A 17,870-nucleotide genomic window follows, 5' to 3' on the forward strand; every position below is an offset into this window, starting at 1 on the left:
TTGAGGGCAACTGTGCAACTGCTGCCTGACTAGACCAGCAGGACAAGAATCAGGCGCTGTCTCCACTTTAGCACATTTACTGACCGTGATACTTGTGGCAACTGCCGAAAGAGAGACTGTGTCGAGACTGTAGTGACAGTGATCCTAGGCAGGACCCTGCAATGCCAAGGTCAGTGACCAGAGAGCAGGAAAAGTGGCAGACACAGCGGACTGCTTACTGAGTTTTTGGGGAGTTAGCTCGCCCCAGCTGCAAGGTGAAGACAACAGATTGGTGAGACTTGAGGCTGGATGAGGCCAAGCTGTGCCTCCCCCAGCTGCGGGAGGGAATGAGGGAGCCCCACCCTAAGCAAGGATCCATTATCCAGATCATGTTTTTGTTTTGAGCAATGACCAATGGTGCAAATCAGGATCAACAGAGACACATGGGTTAATCGGGGCAGAGAGTGGACAATGGTAAGGGAGGACCATGGTAAGGGAGGACCATGAGAGGAGCTTGTTGTAGAAGATATGGTGCAGGTAAAGCATTTGATAATTCACAATGTTTTATTTAAAGCACCCAGCACCTGGGAGAGGATAGATTAACAGATTGGGAAAAGCAAAGATTGAAAAGCATTTTAAACCTCCAGATCTTGGAATTAGACATTACACAGACCTGACATAAAGATATGAACAGGATTCATCTGAGAAATAACAAGGAAGGCTGGTGATCTTAAACAGTTCGATTATCAAATTGAAGGAATGCAGCATTCCAAACTTGTCTCCACTTATATTTACTCACTTCCATCTTAATTTATACATTATATGTATTTGTTTATAATCCATTAATAATGAAAGTGATGGAACTTCTGCATGTTTGTTTGAACACTGATGAAGTTGGTAATACCAGTCTGCAGCTCAGTGACAAACATTTCAAAAATATTTCAAAGACAGAAAAGGACTTGGGATGTTAACGCTGCAAAGGTCACTACATAACAAGTTCGTTAATTCTTTTTGCCTTAAAAAATACAATCCGTCTTGGCAGGGGTTTGTAACTGCGAGTTAAATCCAGATATCCCTGGCCTATATGGAGTTCTGTTCTAGCTAGTGTGGCAACTATAAAAACTGCAAACGGTCACAAACAGGGAAAGAGTCTCAAATGAATCAAGACTATGCTGTACAGGACCTAAATGTTTTGTTTATGATCTATCACAAGGCAGAATCAACAGCTTGGGTCAATCCGCATTTGTAAGATGAAGAGAACTTGGAGGCAGTAGGGGAGGGAGCAACAACATACTCTATTATTGAGGGCAGCATGGTAGTGTAGCAGTTAACGTAATGCTATTACAGCACCAGTGACACGGGTTCAATTCCCGTCGCTGTCTGTATGGAGTTTGTACGTTCTCCGTGTCTGCGTGGGTTTCCTCCGGGTGCTCCGGTTTCCTCCCACATTCCAAAGATGTACAGGTTAGGAGCTGTGGGCATGCTATGTTGGTGCCGGAAGGGTGGCGATACTTGTGGGCTGCCCCCCAGCACATTCTCCGTAATGCAAAAAGACACATTTCACTGTGTGTTTCGACGTACATGTGACTAATAAATAAATATCTTAATATCTTATTGCTTAAAAGATTAGGCACTTAGAAATAGAAAGTTACATTTCATTTTGACAGATCGTAAGAAACAGAAATGAGCTCACTGAAAACAAAGAGTTCCTTGGGATGTTTTTGCAGCAACAGTGCATCTACCAGCCGAACACAACTGGTTCCCAAATTATCCGAGGTGGCTTTTCCCAAATGTCTGATTTCCTCAATGCAGCAAGTTGGGTCTAAAACTTTGTTTGTTTCAGGAGTACCTCCCTGCCTACAAGCCTGGTCAAGTGGGCAGCCTTACTTACTGGTCACTAAAACTCAGCCACCCTATTGAAGCAGGGAAGGCCAACTATCCAAGGTGCACTCACCATCAGTATGAACCCGCATGGCAGATGCTGTTATATCTGTAGTGATATTGAAGTAAGGAATCCACAGGTCCTGCAAAATAAATAAAAGCCTCCATTTAGTTACAAGGAAGCCAACATACTTCCCTTGATCCAACTTCTGCCCTCAATAATGTGTTCCACCAGGGTGGGGGGGGGGGGGGGGGGGGGGTTGGTGGTGGTAAGCTGTGGACAGAGGTCAGAATGATCACCTGGAGCAGGAAAGTCAACTAGAAGTAGCTGAGACAAGTGACAGTAAATACACTTTAGGGGAAGCTCGATGATCACAGGCAAAGAAGGATATGTTTACTTCATCCAAAACTATCAGCAAGAGTGGAAGATAGCTTGTGCAGAGAAGATAGACATAGGTCTGGGTCAAATAGACAGATTAGGTGATGCAAGTTGTATGCAACTCTGCTTCAAAGCCTACAGCTAAATCTTTACGTAAACATGTGGAATATCTGCACACATTGGACTGATGCTGATTACAAAACCAATAGGCCCACCTCATACCTCTATCTGCTTGTCCTCAAAGATGTTGTTAATACTTCTGTTAAAAGAAGATCCTGAGAACATGGAAGTGATTGGATACGTCAAATCCAGCACTTTTTTGAAAACATTTGTCATTTCCTGTCAATGAGAAAAAACTTTAACTTTGGGGAAGAAAAAAAACTCACTTCAGTCACACAAAGACACTAACTGCAGTAAGGTATTAGAAGACACATTTTATTCCAGAAAGCATTTTTTTGAACATCTTTTCTGCAGCTCTAACATAAATGTACAAGACATTCATCCTAACAAATCAATGGTGTTTCTGAGCATCTTCCTACTTCACCAGCAAAACCTTCCATTCTCTCGTTTGTGTACTCATCCACTTTTCCAGAAAGGAAATGTTACTTCAACTATTATTAGAAAATGAACATAGATTTTTATTTTTAACTTTTCACTATTTAAAAAAATAAATCACAACACAGAGAATGCAAAATGAAGTAGAGTGCTTAAGCAGTCATGGTGAATAATAACCCCCTCAAAGTGCTAACAAACGCATTCCCCCTGGACCACTTGGACAGACAAAAATTAGTTCAATATTGACAGACTGTACAATCATGAATCAGATTAATTAAGTGCAATTTTTAAAAGAGCAAATATAGCAACTTTTGATTAGGTCACACAACTGTTCCAAAACACTTCAAAGTCTGTGATGTTCCCTAAAGTTACATTGGAACAGGAAGAGGCCCATCAGTTCCTCCAGCTGGTATGACTAATTACAACTGTGCTGAAATGAGGCACAATTCCATTTAACCATCTTTGTTACTTACTTCTGGATATCTTTCAAAATACATCCAATGAAAATTTCATCATCCCTCCATCCACAGTCTTTTGGGGAAGATAAATCTGCCTTGCCATTGCCCTCTGTGTGAAAAACATACCTCTAACTCTGGCTTCCTACAATGAGGTTTTCCAATAAAGGAAACAGCTTCTCTGTTACTTATTGAATATTTTCACATTTTAAAATGTAAATGGAAGAGACAGTATTGGCTACATACAAGGTTAGACAAATTTGTACTGTTTTCTCTGGAGCGTCGGAGGCTGAGTGTTGTGACCTGATAGAAGTATATAAAGTTATGAGAGACATAGATAGAGTCTTTTCCCCCCAGAGTGGAAATGTTGAATACTGGAGGGTATAGGTCTAATGTGAAAGGGGGAAAGTTTAAGGAGGTTTAGGAAGCAAGATTTTTTTTTAAAATAACACAGTGGTGGGGGCCTGGTTCACGCTGCCAGGGGAGGTAGTGGAATTATGTATGAAAGCAATGTTTAAGATGCATTTAGACAGACACATGAACAGGCAGGGAACAGAGGCAGATAGACAACATGCAGGCAGATGGGATTAGTTTGGATTGGCATCATGGTCAGCACAGACATTGTGGGCCAAAGGGCCTGTTCCTGTGTGGTACGATTCTATGTATCTATGGCAGCATTTCAAAGATAAATTGGGTCAACTTCTCAACAAGAGAACACAGCCTAGGTTTACATTATGTCCTCAATTTACTTCTTTAAGGCTCAATATAATTTTTGTAAGTTGTCAAGGTCCAACTGCAATGCTCCCAAGCATGAACCATAACCTGTAACATATTTGCATAAGCCTCTTTATTATTCTTTGTACCTGTGCATTAGCTTCTAGTGACTTGTGCACTTGAAATTGTAATCCTGTTTCCCATCCAAAGTGTTGAGTTGCTCACCATTTGGAAACTATTCTAGTTTGACTAACTTGGATCCCGACCTTTCTCATCCTGACATTGAACTCCAGATCCCAGTTTGCCCATTCAATTTAGCAGTTACTTTGTAACTATCTGCCAGCATCTACACAACTTATTCCTCTCAGTTTGGAATCATCTACAAACTGCAATGTACAATGTTATGTCACTTCATCCAAGCAAAGCTGAGGCACTTGTACAGACCACTGGGGAATACCACTTGTCCCATCCTCTCAATTAGAGCACATTCCTTTTCTGCCCAATCTCTGGTTTCCAAAAACTTATCTACTCATATCCTAAATTACTTCCAATTCCATTCCCTTCCATTTTTATGATTAAGTTCTTCTAAAGAATCTTTTCAAGCTCCTTTTGAAAGACGACATTCAGGATGCTTTGCTGTTCACCCTGTTAATGATCCCTTCAAAACAAACAACTCTTAAGTTGGACCACAGTTTAAAGGACACATTTTACACCTAAAGTAAGGTAATCATAGACTTCCCGTTATCTCTTCGCTACCACTAACCAACCACACATATCCATTTGTAATCTGCTTGATGGAGAAGAACTAGCTCGCAAGCAATACATCAACTCTGCTCTGAAATTCAAATCAAGACCAAGCAACATCAAGCAGATGTCTTTTACAATGAATTTGTGAGCATAAGGCAAGTATCTAAGGTACCTAATTATAACCGTGTACCCATTTCAGAAGCCAAGTTGAAGAGACTTGCCTGCAGGATATCTTAGGTTAAATAAACAAGCATAAATAATTTAGCCTGATCCCTTTTCACAGTCAGGTAAACAATATTAAGCATTTCTGACATTTGGATACTTACTTAGAAATAGCATTGGCTTAATTGCCTACCTAGACATTGGTCATTCATTGCTTCTTCCATTTTGATGATAATAGCTTGGATGAGAAAATCCAAGTCTAGTCTTTTTCCATTCAAATGGTAAACAAATTAAAGTTGACACCAATTAATCAGCTGCTAGAGTTTCATAAAAATTGTAATTAAGTTTATTTTTTTACAAAAAATGATTTGCAACACAATTTGTTGAGCAAAACACAAAGGCAATTTGTAATCTTTTTTAATCTGTTAAAGCCGAGTCCTGGTAACCTAGTCGACTGTCCTTGTAGAAGATTAACACCAACCTGGATGGGATGTGATAGATGGGACTCAAAACACGTTTGACTCAGTGGCTGCAGAAGAATTTAAAACTTGCTCAACTTTGAAGGGGTATGTGTACATACGTACATACAGCCATACCCAGATGTTGTGTTTCATTGGCTAGGGGTGGAGGAAGGAGGTGGGGTTTCCATTCTTTGCCCACCCTGTACATTAAATGCAAAAGGACTAAGCTAATGAGGTTGCTCAATGCAGCTCAAACCACATACATCTGTCTCTGCATCATTTCCACTTTCTCCCCACCACCACCAGTGTTCAGATTCTCAGCCATTCTTCAGTCAAGACGTCAGTATTCCAGAGCTCCTCTGGACAGTTTCATCCACAACATAACCTAACCCTAATGCACTAACCCAGTCACTGATGCCTTAAATTTAACACACCCATCACGTTCATATCTCAAGGCTTCTTCTACTCCAATCCCTGCAGGCTGGATTCCTCCAATTCTGACCAGTTGGGCAACGTCCTTTACCTTTCTCCTCATCAGACACAGTATATTAGCACAGCCTGCAACATTCCAATGGTGTGCCCTGCCAACAGGCTGGAGGTCCAGGTTTTGGTAAGAGTAGGATTCATTGGGAAATAGGTGTTCAAGTCAAATTAAAATCAGTCTCAAAAGGACACAGAACTAAAAAAAACTTCAAAGCAGTTGCAGGATGAGGTAATCAGGGTGAGCTGCAACTTGACTAATTAGGTGGGAGTTGGAGGTGCCTAAAATAAGACACCTTTAGTTATACCTCCAAAAATGTATCAACCTAGCAGGTGATTACTAAGGAACAGAGCATAAGCACAGATCACAATGATAAATGAGCGCTTCATAAACAGAATAGGAAGCTGAGAGCTTATCAAAAGTGCTATCCTTTATGAGGGTAAATTGTTTGAGGGTAAAGTGCTATCCTTTATGAGGGTAAACAATTTATTGTTTAACCTTCACATTTAGAAATTAAACTCAGAATTTAAAAAAACTCCATCCCAATCAACTAAGCAGCTGGTAAGTAACAAAGTCTATTGTCAGCAAACTCCTGGACAGCGGTAAATCATGGTGAACTGAAAGCTGACTAAGCAGTTGTAACAGAGTTGTCCAAAGGAAGATCTCATCATCTCCATGTCTGACACCAGATTCCCGAAACAAGCACTCCATTCTGAACTCCATCATGGCAAGAGATTTCCAAGAGAAAGAGAAAATGCTTCAAAGACATTCTCAAAGCCCCTCTGAAAAACCGTTACATCCTCAGTGATTCAATGACTGGCGACCACTCAAAATGGAGCAGCATCTTGGAAAGGCACAGAGAACCTCAAACAGGAGCAAAAGAACAGGAATGGAAGAAGGTCATCCTTGATTCTGAGGAAATGTCTAAGATGATGTAGTAGTGAGTCAGAAGATGTATAAGATTGGAAGATGCCTACAAGGCAGAGTCTTCTGATCTTGGAACTACAACAGAATTTCAAAAGAAAACACACTGGGAAAATTTCCAAAAGTCAGTCAATACTAACAACAGGTGGATTTCACCAACTATTGACACTTCAATAAGAATTATTAAAGCTGCTGGCAAAAAAAGCAGGCTCTCAAGAGCATTTGCATAAGTAAGCCATAGCCAACACAATGCTGGAGTCTTTGATCTTAACAAGACATAAAACGTGGAAAAAGCCTCGTGGAAGAGATTAATCACCCACTCCCGCAGCAAAGTAGCATCCCAGCTCCAATAATAATGCAGTAATTAATTTTACTTCTATGTCCATTAACATAACAAGACCAAGTTAAATGCTATTGCAAACATTAAAACCAGTGATGAGCCAAGCATTCACCTTAGGTATTGCTGCAGTTTTCATCAAAGAGGGACACCAAAACAAAGACAAAGACTCCAGATGGTGGAATCTAGAACAGAAACAGAACGCTGGAAGAACTCAACGGATTAAACAACAGAGGCACAAGGTGCGAGTCAACGTTTCGGGTTGAGAACCTGCATCAGGACACCAAACTATTCAACAGTGCCTGCCCAATTCCTCATGGGCCAATTAAGTATAGTGTGTCCACAATCATGTCTGGAAATGTTGCTGGAGGGAATGATATTTACCAAAATTTGCTAAAAGCACAGGGATCTAAGGAGATGGTTGAATCCATTCTTCTCTGCCTCATTGGCAATGGCAAAACTCCATTTATCTGGAGGAAGGCTGAAAAAACAGGCGACTGGGAAACTGGGTAAAGATTTGAAAGGGAGACTGCAAATCTGAAAATGGAAGGTAGAAAATTAGTTAGGCAAAGCAAACAAAGATTGGAGAACACACAAAAAGAGGTTTGCCTCTGCTTAAAGTTATGTACCTAAATACAAGATTCATAAGGCGAAGTCACTGAAAGACAACAGGAAGATTTATACTATGGTGATCAAGGAAATATGGCTCACACAAGGGCAGGTATGGTAGATTCATGTTCCTGGTTACAGGGCTTCCTTACAAGATTGAGGGCAATAGAAGAGGGGAGGGTGCCAATATTGGTGAGAGAAACAAATACACTATTAGAAGGACCATCGAATGAGACTGTATAGATTGAAGGAATTATTAAAAAAAAAGTCAGTCACTATGTTGGGACCTCCAACTCTGACGGAAACTGGAGAGCAAATTTGCAGGCATAATTTTGATGTGCAAGAACAGCAGGGAGCTAATACTAGGGATTTAATCTCCAAATATTGACTGGGATACAGACAAAGGGCATAGAATTCTTAAACTGCATTCAGGACAGTTTTTTTAGCCAGTGTGTAGCAAAGCCAACAGGGGGGGGGGGGGGGGGGGGGGGGAATGGTGCAAATCTGGATTCAGATTCGGGAAATGATGCTGCAGATGAAAGGGAGAGCACTTTTATGGTCAATTATATTTGGCATCGGAAAAGGGCAGGGATAAAGGATCTAATTTGGGGCATGGCCAATTTTACTATGTTGAGAAGTCCCTTGATAAGATTAGAAAGTTCAGGGTAAACATGTTCCATAAAGTAAAATAAACCTGCTAGATTGAGAGAGGACCTGCAATGACAAGGTCCACAGAGGGTAGGAAAAGACAAAAAAAATGGGAAGCTCATGTCAGGTACTGAGCACTTAATACTGTAGAAAGCCTTGAATATGGAAAGTGCAGGCATGAAATTAAAAGGAAAATTAGGAAATCAAGAAGATGGTATGAAAAAGTATTGGTACGCAAAAATCAAACAAAATCTAGAGTCATAGTAATACAGCAAGGAAAAGGCCTTTTGGCTCAACTTGCCCATGTCGATCAAGACGTTAAGTACACATAGAGCAAGAGCTTAAGTGTTAGAGACTGAAAAAGGTAAGGGATGGAATGCAAGGAATTTGGGTAGGGTTCTTAATGAACACTTTACAACTGTCTTTACAGAAAAGGACAACAATGCTGATGTTGCAGCTAAGAAATGGGTAAAATAGTGGGTAGGATAAGCATAGTTAAAAAGTATTAATGGACAATACTTTTGAAAAAGGATAAAATGCCAGGCCCAGATGAAACGTTTCTCAGGCTGTTAAAAAAGCATGAGAGAAATTTACAGATGCTACAAAATCATTCCTAGCTACAGGACAGGTGCTGGGATTTGGAGGACTGCCAGCAGAGTACCATTGTTTTTAAGAAAGGAAGAAGGGATAAAGTGAGTATTTACAGTAAGCTTAACTTCAATGGTGGGCAAATTACTGGAATCCATTCTAAGGGACAATATAAGCCTCCATTTAGAAAATCACACGTTAATTAAGATGGATTCAAGGGAAGATAACATCTGGGCAATATGAATTATTTATTTTTTAAGGAAATGAGGATGATGAGGGCAGGGCAATTGATGTGGTCTGGGAATTTCAGATGGTTTTTTGACAAGGTCTCATCTGACAGGTTGGTCATACAACTCCTGGGATCCAAGGAAGAGGATATTGTTTTTCTAAATCTCTTTGCCACTCTATTCTTCCTCTTTTAACATCCTGTTTTGCAACGTAACATGGACAAATAAACTTCCATTTCCTCCTTTTATAATAATATTGTGAAAACAAAATTAAGCATATTATTGACAGCCTGCTTCATCATGGTGAGAAAACATTTCACTGATAGAAGTGATCTCCAAAGTTAACCTGATATAGTTGTTATCGATTGTAGTTTTCTCATTAGTGATTTACGTCCAAGGAGCGTGCCAACACTTTCAAAGCATTATTAACTTGAATGCATGTTCAAAGTATTATGCATTTAAACCTTTGCCAATTCATTCACATATAGCTCAAACACTTTTAGGTTTTATTAAAACAATTTGGGACTGCAAGTTACAAAGATGTAATGAAGGAATAAGTACAAATCATTGTATAGACAGCAGCTGAAGAATGATGAAGCCTTTACACGGTGCATATAATAAGATTCAGCAGGATGATACCAGCAGTGGAAAATTACAGTTATTAGAAAAGACTTGAGATACTAGGATTATTTCCAGACTTCAGAAGGAGATTTAATCCATTTTATTGTGAATAAAGAAAGGCAAGTTAATGTCAAGGAGCCATTGATTTTAAAATCATTGAAGAGCACACAGAAAGGTTAAGAGGGATGTCATTACACAGGGGATTGCTGTAATTCAGGATGTTTTGCTGTAGGGAATGGTTGAAGTAAAGGCCAGTCTTTTAAGGAGAATTGTAAAGCCGATTTGCAAACTAAAAGAGCCAAAATGTAGCTTCTCTGACATAAACTTGGTGGACAATTAATACTCAGGTTGATTCTATTGTTAATTCTATTTTTCTGTAAAGAAGAAATGGATTTGAAAAGTTTGGAGTGAAAGCAGTAACTGAAAACTGAAGAGTCTTCTCTTTATTCCCTGAACACATCAAAAATTTATGAAAGCATCTGCAGTAGTGGAAGCACTCTGTCTCAGATGAGGAGACTTAGGGCACACCTGCAGGAGTGGTCTGAAACATGAGGCCAAAAGAGCTGAAAGGAAAATAATCCTAAACTTCAGCATGATATTTTGCACAATACACCAGTATTTTATTGGCTGTGAAGTGTTTGTGACACCTCAAGTCATGAATGGTGATAAATAAGTAGTCTTTCCTCCTTTCAATGGATCCAACTGAGTGCTTATGTTTCACGTGCACCCCCTCATCTCTCCTCCATCAATTTATCCTTCCTTCTCTTTCTTTCCCTTAAATCCATCTTTGAGGCACGTATTAAGGCAAGTTATCATTCTCTTGCATTCCCTGCACCATCTGTGATGCCAGGTATTGGGAAAGGAAAAGTCTAATCAACTGAGCTCAATAAACCACTTCCTACACCAGATCCAGTTCCAGGTCCTTCAAGATGATGACCCCCTACTTTTGACCTCCCTCTGCCACCTCAATTTGTGCTTCTTAGAATGGCTGAGGGGCATCTTTCACTGCCATGGAGTTAGCACGAAATCTGGAGATGACCCATCCCCTTCTTCCAGCAGAGGACACTGATAGAAATTTTTTATATACAAGTGAATTCATAACACAGAGAACATGCTTTTTGAAAAAATTATTCTAGTTTTACAGACCACAAGGAAGAATTTAAGCTGCACAGTAGGAATAGGTTGGATGTTTGACACTTTTCCAAAGCATAGCGAGCTTCTCAAAAACACTGCCAATGATCGTTCATGCCTTTAACAGGAAGCCCGGCCAGTCACTGACCATATCATACAGAAAATGTCTGCTTAAATAAAATTTGGTCCATGTTATCTCCTAGACTGTTTTCCAAAGCTTGAGGAGGTCAGAGAAAACTTTTAATCTTTTCCTCCCTTTTTGGCTCCATACTGTTCCGTTTTTTGACCTTCGAGGAGAATGGAGGGAAGGAGTATTTTAGACTTGACATGTGGGAATGTGAGGAGAATAAAAAATAGGATTAATGTAGGATTTGTGTAAATGGTTGTTTGATGGTCGGCACAGACTTGGTGGGCTGTAGGCCCAGTTGCTGTACTGCATCGCTCAATGACTCCAGCATTGTGATGTAAAGCAAGCTTAATGTAGCACCTTCTTTTCTTGACTGTCAACTTCATACAGTCACCAGCCAACCAAAGAAATGGAGGTGGAAAGGATGCAGCTCATGGAGGTGCAATACCGATTAAGTATGCCATCTTGTAACCGTGGCCAGAAGTTGTATGGTAAAGCTGGAGAGACAGGCTGTTGTTCAGATACCCTCTACTTTGACTTACCCATGCACTGATTCAGGATTAATATCACCTTCCAGTCTGTGTCTAATTCTAGGACAACCATCTTCAGTATCATTATGGTGTATCTGCACTACCCTCCCTGCAAAGCTGATATAAGGTTTGCTGCCAGATCTGCACAAATTCATCTCCAGGGAGTTATTTGAATCAAGGCTCTAGGCTGACATTCCAATATAAACAATGCTGTTATTTAAATGAGATGTTAAACTGAGGTCCTTATTCTTAGTCAAATACAACATCACATGGCAGTATCTGAATATACAAATTAGGAGCAAGAATAAGCCACTCGGCCCATCAAGCCTGATTTGCCACTTAAGATTATGGCCGAACTGACTGTAACCTCAACTCTACATTCCTTTCACCTGCTTGCTTCTTAAGTATCTATATACCAATGCCTTAAAAATATTCAAAGACTCTGCTTCCCCCACCCTTTGAGGTTGAAAAGTTCCAACGACTCATGGGTCTCACGGACAAAAATTTTTGCCTCAATTCTAAATTAATTGAAGTGTCATTTTGAAGAGCAGGGGAGTTCTCCCCAGTGCTCTGGGCAATGTCAATGTAGCATTGTCACAGTCATCATGTCAGAGTATGAAGTTACAAAGAGACTTTGATAGATTAAGTGTGGAGGCCAAATACTGACCGATGGATCTTAATTGGAATTCATTGTGGGGGAGGGGTGGGTTCAAGATGATTCCAGAAAGATAGACTAGCATGCTTTCTAAAATGAGACACTGGAACAATGGAGAACTGAGAGATTCAGAGATCCATTCATAGAAATGACCCAAAGATCATGGACATGTGCAAAAAGTATCTTAGGGGCCAATGAGTAAAAGGGGCTGGAATACAAGGGGTGGTTGTTGGCACTACACAAGGCTCTGGTTAGACCCAGTTGAGTTCATTACTGGGCACTGCATGAAGTGTGTACTGGCCTTGATTGGAATGCAATACTGATTCACATCACAATACATGGGCTAATGATACAGCTTCAGTTAAGAGAACCCAGTGCAGGTTTAAGACTTGAAGATTTAAAAAAAACAGGAGTAGGAGTACATCAACTGGCCCCTCGAGCCTGCTCTGCTATTCAGCAAGATCATGGACAATGCAATCATGGCCTCTACAACACTTTCCCACTCTCTCCCATAACCCGCACCTCCCTTGTAGTTTAAATGTCAAGCTAAATACAGGCGATTTAAGTGGTGATTAATTGAAGTGTTTATGATATAAACAAATTGATAGGGAAAAGAGACCAAGAAGACCTGCAGATGCAGGAACCTGGAGCAACAAGCTGGAACCTTGTCGATAGAGAAAGGAATCTAGTTAACATAAAAACAGAAAATTCTCGAAACACTCAGCAGGTCAGAGTTGCCAATTTACAGTTGATATCCCACTACTGAAATGGGGTGTCAAAAAACGAAGAAAACCACTTCCAACTTGCAGGTGAACAAAATATTATTGAGTTTGTTCCTCATCACTAGATACATATTAATGCAGCACTCGTGTTCAGTCCTGCAGTGGCATTATAGCATCCATCAGAGGTTAAATGCAATTAGAAAACAAATACAGGGACATGCTTTCTGATTTTGCACTCGAGATAAAATCAAGTTCACTGAAGTTTTTTTTTAACTGACACAGTAGTTAATTTATTAAATCACAGAATTGTTCCATTGGAGAAGGTGGGCAGTCTGCCCATCTAGTCTGTATCAGCTCCTTGTTAATTCTGTCAATCCCATTTCCACACTAACACCCTGGAAGTTATTTTCCACCAACTGCCAACCCAATTTTCGTTTCAAAGCCCCAACTGACTGCACTTCCACCACCTTTTCCCCTCCCCGCTTAAAATGCTTTTTCTCCTCACTGCCCATCTTCTGCCTGTCCTCTGACATCTGCCACCCCTGGTGAGCGATGCACCAAATAATGGGTACTGTAACTCTGTTTAACCTTCCCAAGCCTCGTACACCTCTATCAAATTCAATTTCAATCTTCTTTGCTCTAAGAACAATGGAGAACAACTTCAGTTTAACCTTGTAAAGGAAATAATTTCCCCTAGAACTATCTTAAAAGAAATCCTTTCTGCACTCTCTCCAAGATCTTCATATTCTTCCTAATTGGAACTGGTGCAATACTCCAGCTGTGGCTCAACTAGTCTTTCATAAAGGTTCATCATAATTCCATCCTTTAATGTTTTACATTCTGTTTTCGAAGCCTTGAATCTCATGTGCTTTACTAACTACAGAAAACAGGAAAAGTCCAATACAGTTAGTTATCCTTCCTTGGTCTCTCATCCCACCCCCCAAATCACTCTGGTTTTGATCAAGTGGCATTTATTCAGTAATAACCTGCCCACCGATGCCTGGTTTAAGTTTTGCTAGTACCACAGCTCCTCATCACAGCCTCGATCCAAACAACGCATGGTGCAAGAACTGGATTCTAAAAGTAACACGAGTGCAACTGATGTAGGCATCAAGCCAGCATTGAATGCGGCATCAAGGAGTTCTGGCAAAATTGAAGTCTGAGGGCAGCAAGGAGGAAAAAAAACTTCACTGAAGTGATACCAGGCATAAAGGAAGATGGTTGAGGATACTGGAGGCCAATTATCCCAGCCCCAGGACCTCATTGCAGGGGTTCCTCAGGGCAGTGTTTTAAGCCCAACCGTCTTCAGCTGCTTCATCAATGGCCTTGTTTCCACCACAAGGTGAGAGGTGGCAACGTTCACCAAGGATTACACGATGTTCCACTTACAACTGCACAATGAATGAGGCAACCCAATGCTGAATACAGCAACACTTATACAATGTTCAGGCATAGGCGGATAAATAGCAAGGCACATTCACGCCACAACAGTGCCGGGCAATAACCATCTTCAACAAGGATGCTACTAACTGCCTTTCCTTTACATTCAGTGGCCAAGTCCCACACCATCAACTATTGACCAGCTCTATCAACTCTATTGGACCAACGACATAAATACTGGAGCCTAAAAAGAGCACAGACGACTGAGCCTCAGTGAGATAAAGGAATGCAGGAGACAGTCAGTTAAAGGACGGCGGGAGACAGGGAACCAGAGAGTTCAAATATGTTTTAAAGCCAAGGAATGTAGAAGTTTGCTCAGGGTATATACGGCAGCCTGTCTGTTAATCAAGTTAATCTAATAAACAGAGGTATGGCAAAGCATTTGACCAATGGAATGCGCATCTGTTGCCGTGAGTGGACCTCACAGTGTGTGTTCTAGATAAGCAAGGGTGCAGGAAATGCAGGAGGAGCTTGAGCTCAGGGTTGTGGATCCTGAACAGCTGATATCACAGTGATCCATCAGTGAGGCCGAGTCCCTTGCGAACAGTATGCGGTGGTCACCCCATAGCTCAAGAGTGAAGGCAGAGAGATAATAGGTGACCATCAGACATTCAACAATAAAAAGCAGGCAGGTAGTTCTGGAGATTCCTGAGGATATCTTGTTCTCTAATTCTGAGTACTGATGGAGGAAGGGGAAGGGGGAAACATTTCCCTTGGGAGTACAGCCAGAGTCGTAACCATAGTGGGTGGCTTGATGGTACAGGGAGGGTACAATAAGATCCAGGGAGCAGCAGTTATAGGGATTCTCATGGTTAGAAAGCAGACAGATGTGGTGAGCAGTGGAGTAATTAATCTCATAGGATTATTGCGTTGTGGCAATAGAGAGATGTGGCTCAGAACATAGAAGCATGCAGCACAGGACAGGCCCTTCAGCCCACGATGTTGTGCCCCACTAATTAAACCTATGACTCCTAACTAATCTAATCCCTCTTCCCTGCACATTGACCATATCCCTCCCTTCTCTGCATATCCACGTGCTTACCTAAGAGTCTCTTAAATGCTCCTCTGCCATCTGCCTCCACCACTACTGCTGGCATTGCATTCCAGGCCCCCACCACTCAACGTAAAAAAAACTTGCCTCGCACATCTCCTTTGTTAGGGAAAAAGATTTTAGAAAAAAATCTCCTTTGGCTTAGAAAAAAAGCAGGAATGGATTCAAAATATTCCTGGAGACAGGTTGGAAAGAAGGAAGGGCAGTGGTTGGCATGGACATGGTGAGGCAAAGGACCTGTTTCTGTATTGTATGACTATGACTCAACAACTCTATGACTTCAACTATACTGGGAGAGTAATAACAGAAGGAGCAAAGAAGGGTAATTTCTGAAGTGTGTTCAGGAAAATTTGATCAAAATATTTTGGGCTGTACAAGGAAGGCTATATTGCTGGGCTTGGTTGTGGGAAATGAGCCAAGCAGAGCAAGTATTAGTGAGGTAACACTTAGCATCCATAACATTATAAAATCTAGAGAAGCTATGGAAAAGGATACAGACCACTCCAAGGTAAACATGGTCAATTGAAAAGCTAATTTCAATAGGAAGTTAACAGAACTGACCCAGTATGTCGGAATCAAAGCTTGGCAAGCAAAACCGTAACACAACAATCCAAGCCTTTAATGTGGGAATGATTCAGCTACAGTGTAGATACATTGCCATGACATGGAAGGATAGGGAAGTTAAAGCCAGAGCTTCCTGGATGATCCAAACAAGAAAGAGCAAAAGAGAGCAGAAAATAAAAGCACATGAATGATGACAGATTGTTAACACAAGTGAGAGCCAGGCTGATAACAGTAAGGAAAGAAGAAAGGCAGTGAGAGTGCCTGAGAAAAGGCTGGCAGCAAGCATAACAGAGAATTCAAAAATATCATAACAGCATGTGAACAGGAAAAGGGTTGTAAGAGGAGTGACAAAGCTGATCACAGACCAAAAGGAAAATTTACTAAAGGAGGGAGAGGCATGACTGATGTATTAAATTATTTCATGTTATTTTTCACCAAGATGCTGCTGGAGTCTCAGCAAAATAAGATGCAGCTGAGATTCTGAATGGTAAAAATGGAAAGAGGCAGTAGTGAAAGGCTAGCTGCACTTAAAGTTGATAAACCACCTGGTCCAGATGGGATGCATCCTATGTTGTTGAGGGTCTATGGGAGGAAACTGCAGAGGCCTTGGCCATAGTTTTCCAGATTCAAGGAAGGTGCCCAAGGACTAGAAACTTGCAAATGCTACACCCTTCTTCAAAAAGAGTGCAAGGATAAACCCAATAAGATCAAACCTGTTAGCTGAAGCTCAGCACTGGGGCAATTCCAGAAATCATAAATCAGTGACAGAATGAGCAATTGTTTGGACAAATATAGATTGATCAGAGAAAGCCAGCTTGTATTTGTTAAAAGTAAATCATGTCTAACTGAGGTGGTTGATGAGGGAGATGAAGTTGATGATGCACATGTGAACTTCCAAAAGGCATTTGATAAGATTGAAGCCCATGGAATATAGGCAGGAGCATCATGGACAGAAAGTCAACTAAATAACAGAAAAGAGAACAATAATGAAAGATTTGGACTGAAGCGGTGTACTGATGGCAGAGACCTAGGGGTACAGGGCACAATTTCCAAATATGGAGATGATGTGAAACCCAGAGGTGCAATGGGACTGTAAGAAAGATAACAACAGTTCCAAGCATCTTCAGCTGTTTCACAATGACTGCTTCCATCAGAAGTGGGGATGTTCGCTGATAAATGCACAATGCACATAAATGCTCCATTCACAACTCCCCTGCAAGTGAAGCAGCCATGCTTGCATATAGCAAGATCTAGACGACATTTAGGCATGAGTTGATGTGGCAGGTGACATTCATGTCACAACAGTATGGGCAACAGCCATCTCTGACGAGAGATTCTAACTACCTATTATTGACATTATCATTGCCAAGCTCCCAACCATCAAGATCCTGGGGAGATCACCATTGACCAGAAACCAGACCAGCCACAAATACCACAGTTGCAAGATCAGGTCCAATGCTATGTATCCTGCAGCAAGTGAGTCACCTCCTGTCACTCTAAAGCCTTTATACAAATTAAAAGGCAGGAACATGTTGGAATATTCTACACTTGCCTGGAGAGGAGCAGCTCGAACAATTCTCAGGAAGCCCAACACTACCCAGGACAAAGAGACAAGGCAGCCCCTTGATTGTTATGCCACACGGTGGCTACAGTTTGCATCATCCACAACATGCACTGCAGTTACTTGCCCGGGCACCTCAGAAACCTGTGACCTCTACCACCAAGGACAATAGCAGCAAGTGCATGGCAATGCAGCCACCTGTAGGTTTCCCTCCCAATTGCACACCATGGTTACTGGGAAATATATCACCAGTCCTTCAACAGCACTATGGGAGCACCTTCACCAGAAGGACTGCAGCTGTTCATAAAGCCAGCTTAATAC

At 41.2% G+C, this 17,870-nt stretch overlaps 1 protein-coding gene across 1 annotated transcript in view; it reads right to left on the bottom strand.

Annotated features, from left to right (window-relative positions):
- pnpla7b (patatin-like phospholipase domain containing 7b) overlaps positions 1-17,870 on the bottom strand; it is a 251,703-nt gene that overhangs the window by 47,999 nt on the left and 185,834 nt on the right. The window contains exons 28-29 of the mRNA XM_052037480.1: positions 2,462-2,578; positions 1,934-2,003 (exon numbers count right to left, since the gene is read on the bottom strand). Of these exons, the coding sequence (XP_051893440.1) occupies positions 1,934-2,003; positions 2,462-2,578 (187 nt within the window). The remainder of the gene's footprint in view (positions 1-1,933; positions 2,004-2,461; positions 2,579-17,870) is intronic.

This window comes from Pristis pectinata, chromosome 23 (genome assembly GCF_009764475.1).
Source record: "Pristis pectinata isolate sPriPec2 chromosome 23, sPriPec2.1.pri, whole genome shotgun sequence".
Taxonomy (NCBI): Eukaryota; Metazoa; Chordata; class Chondrichthyes; order Rhinopristiformes; family Pristidae; genus Pristis; species Pristis pectinata.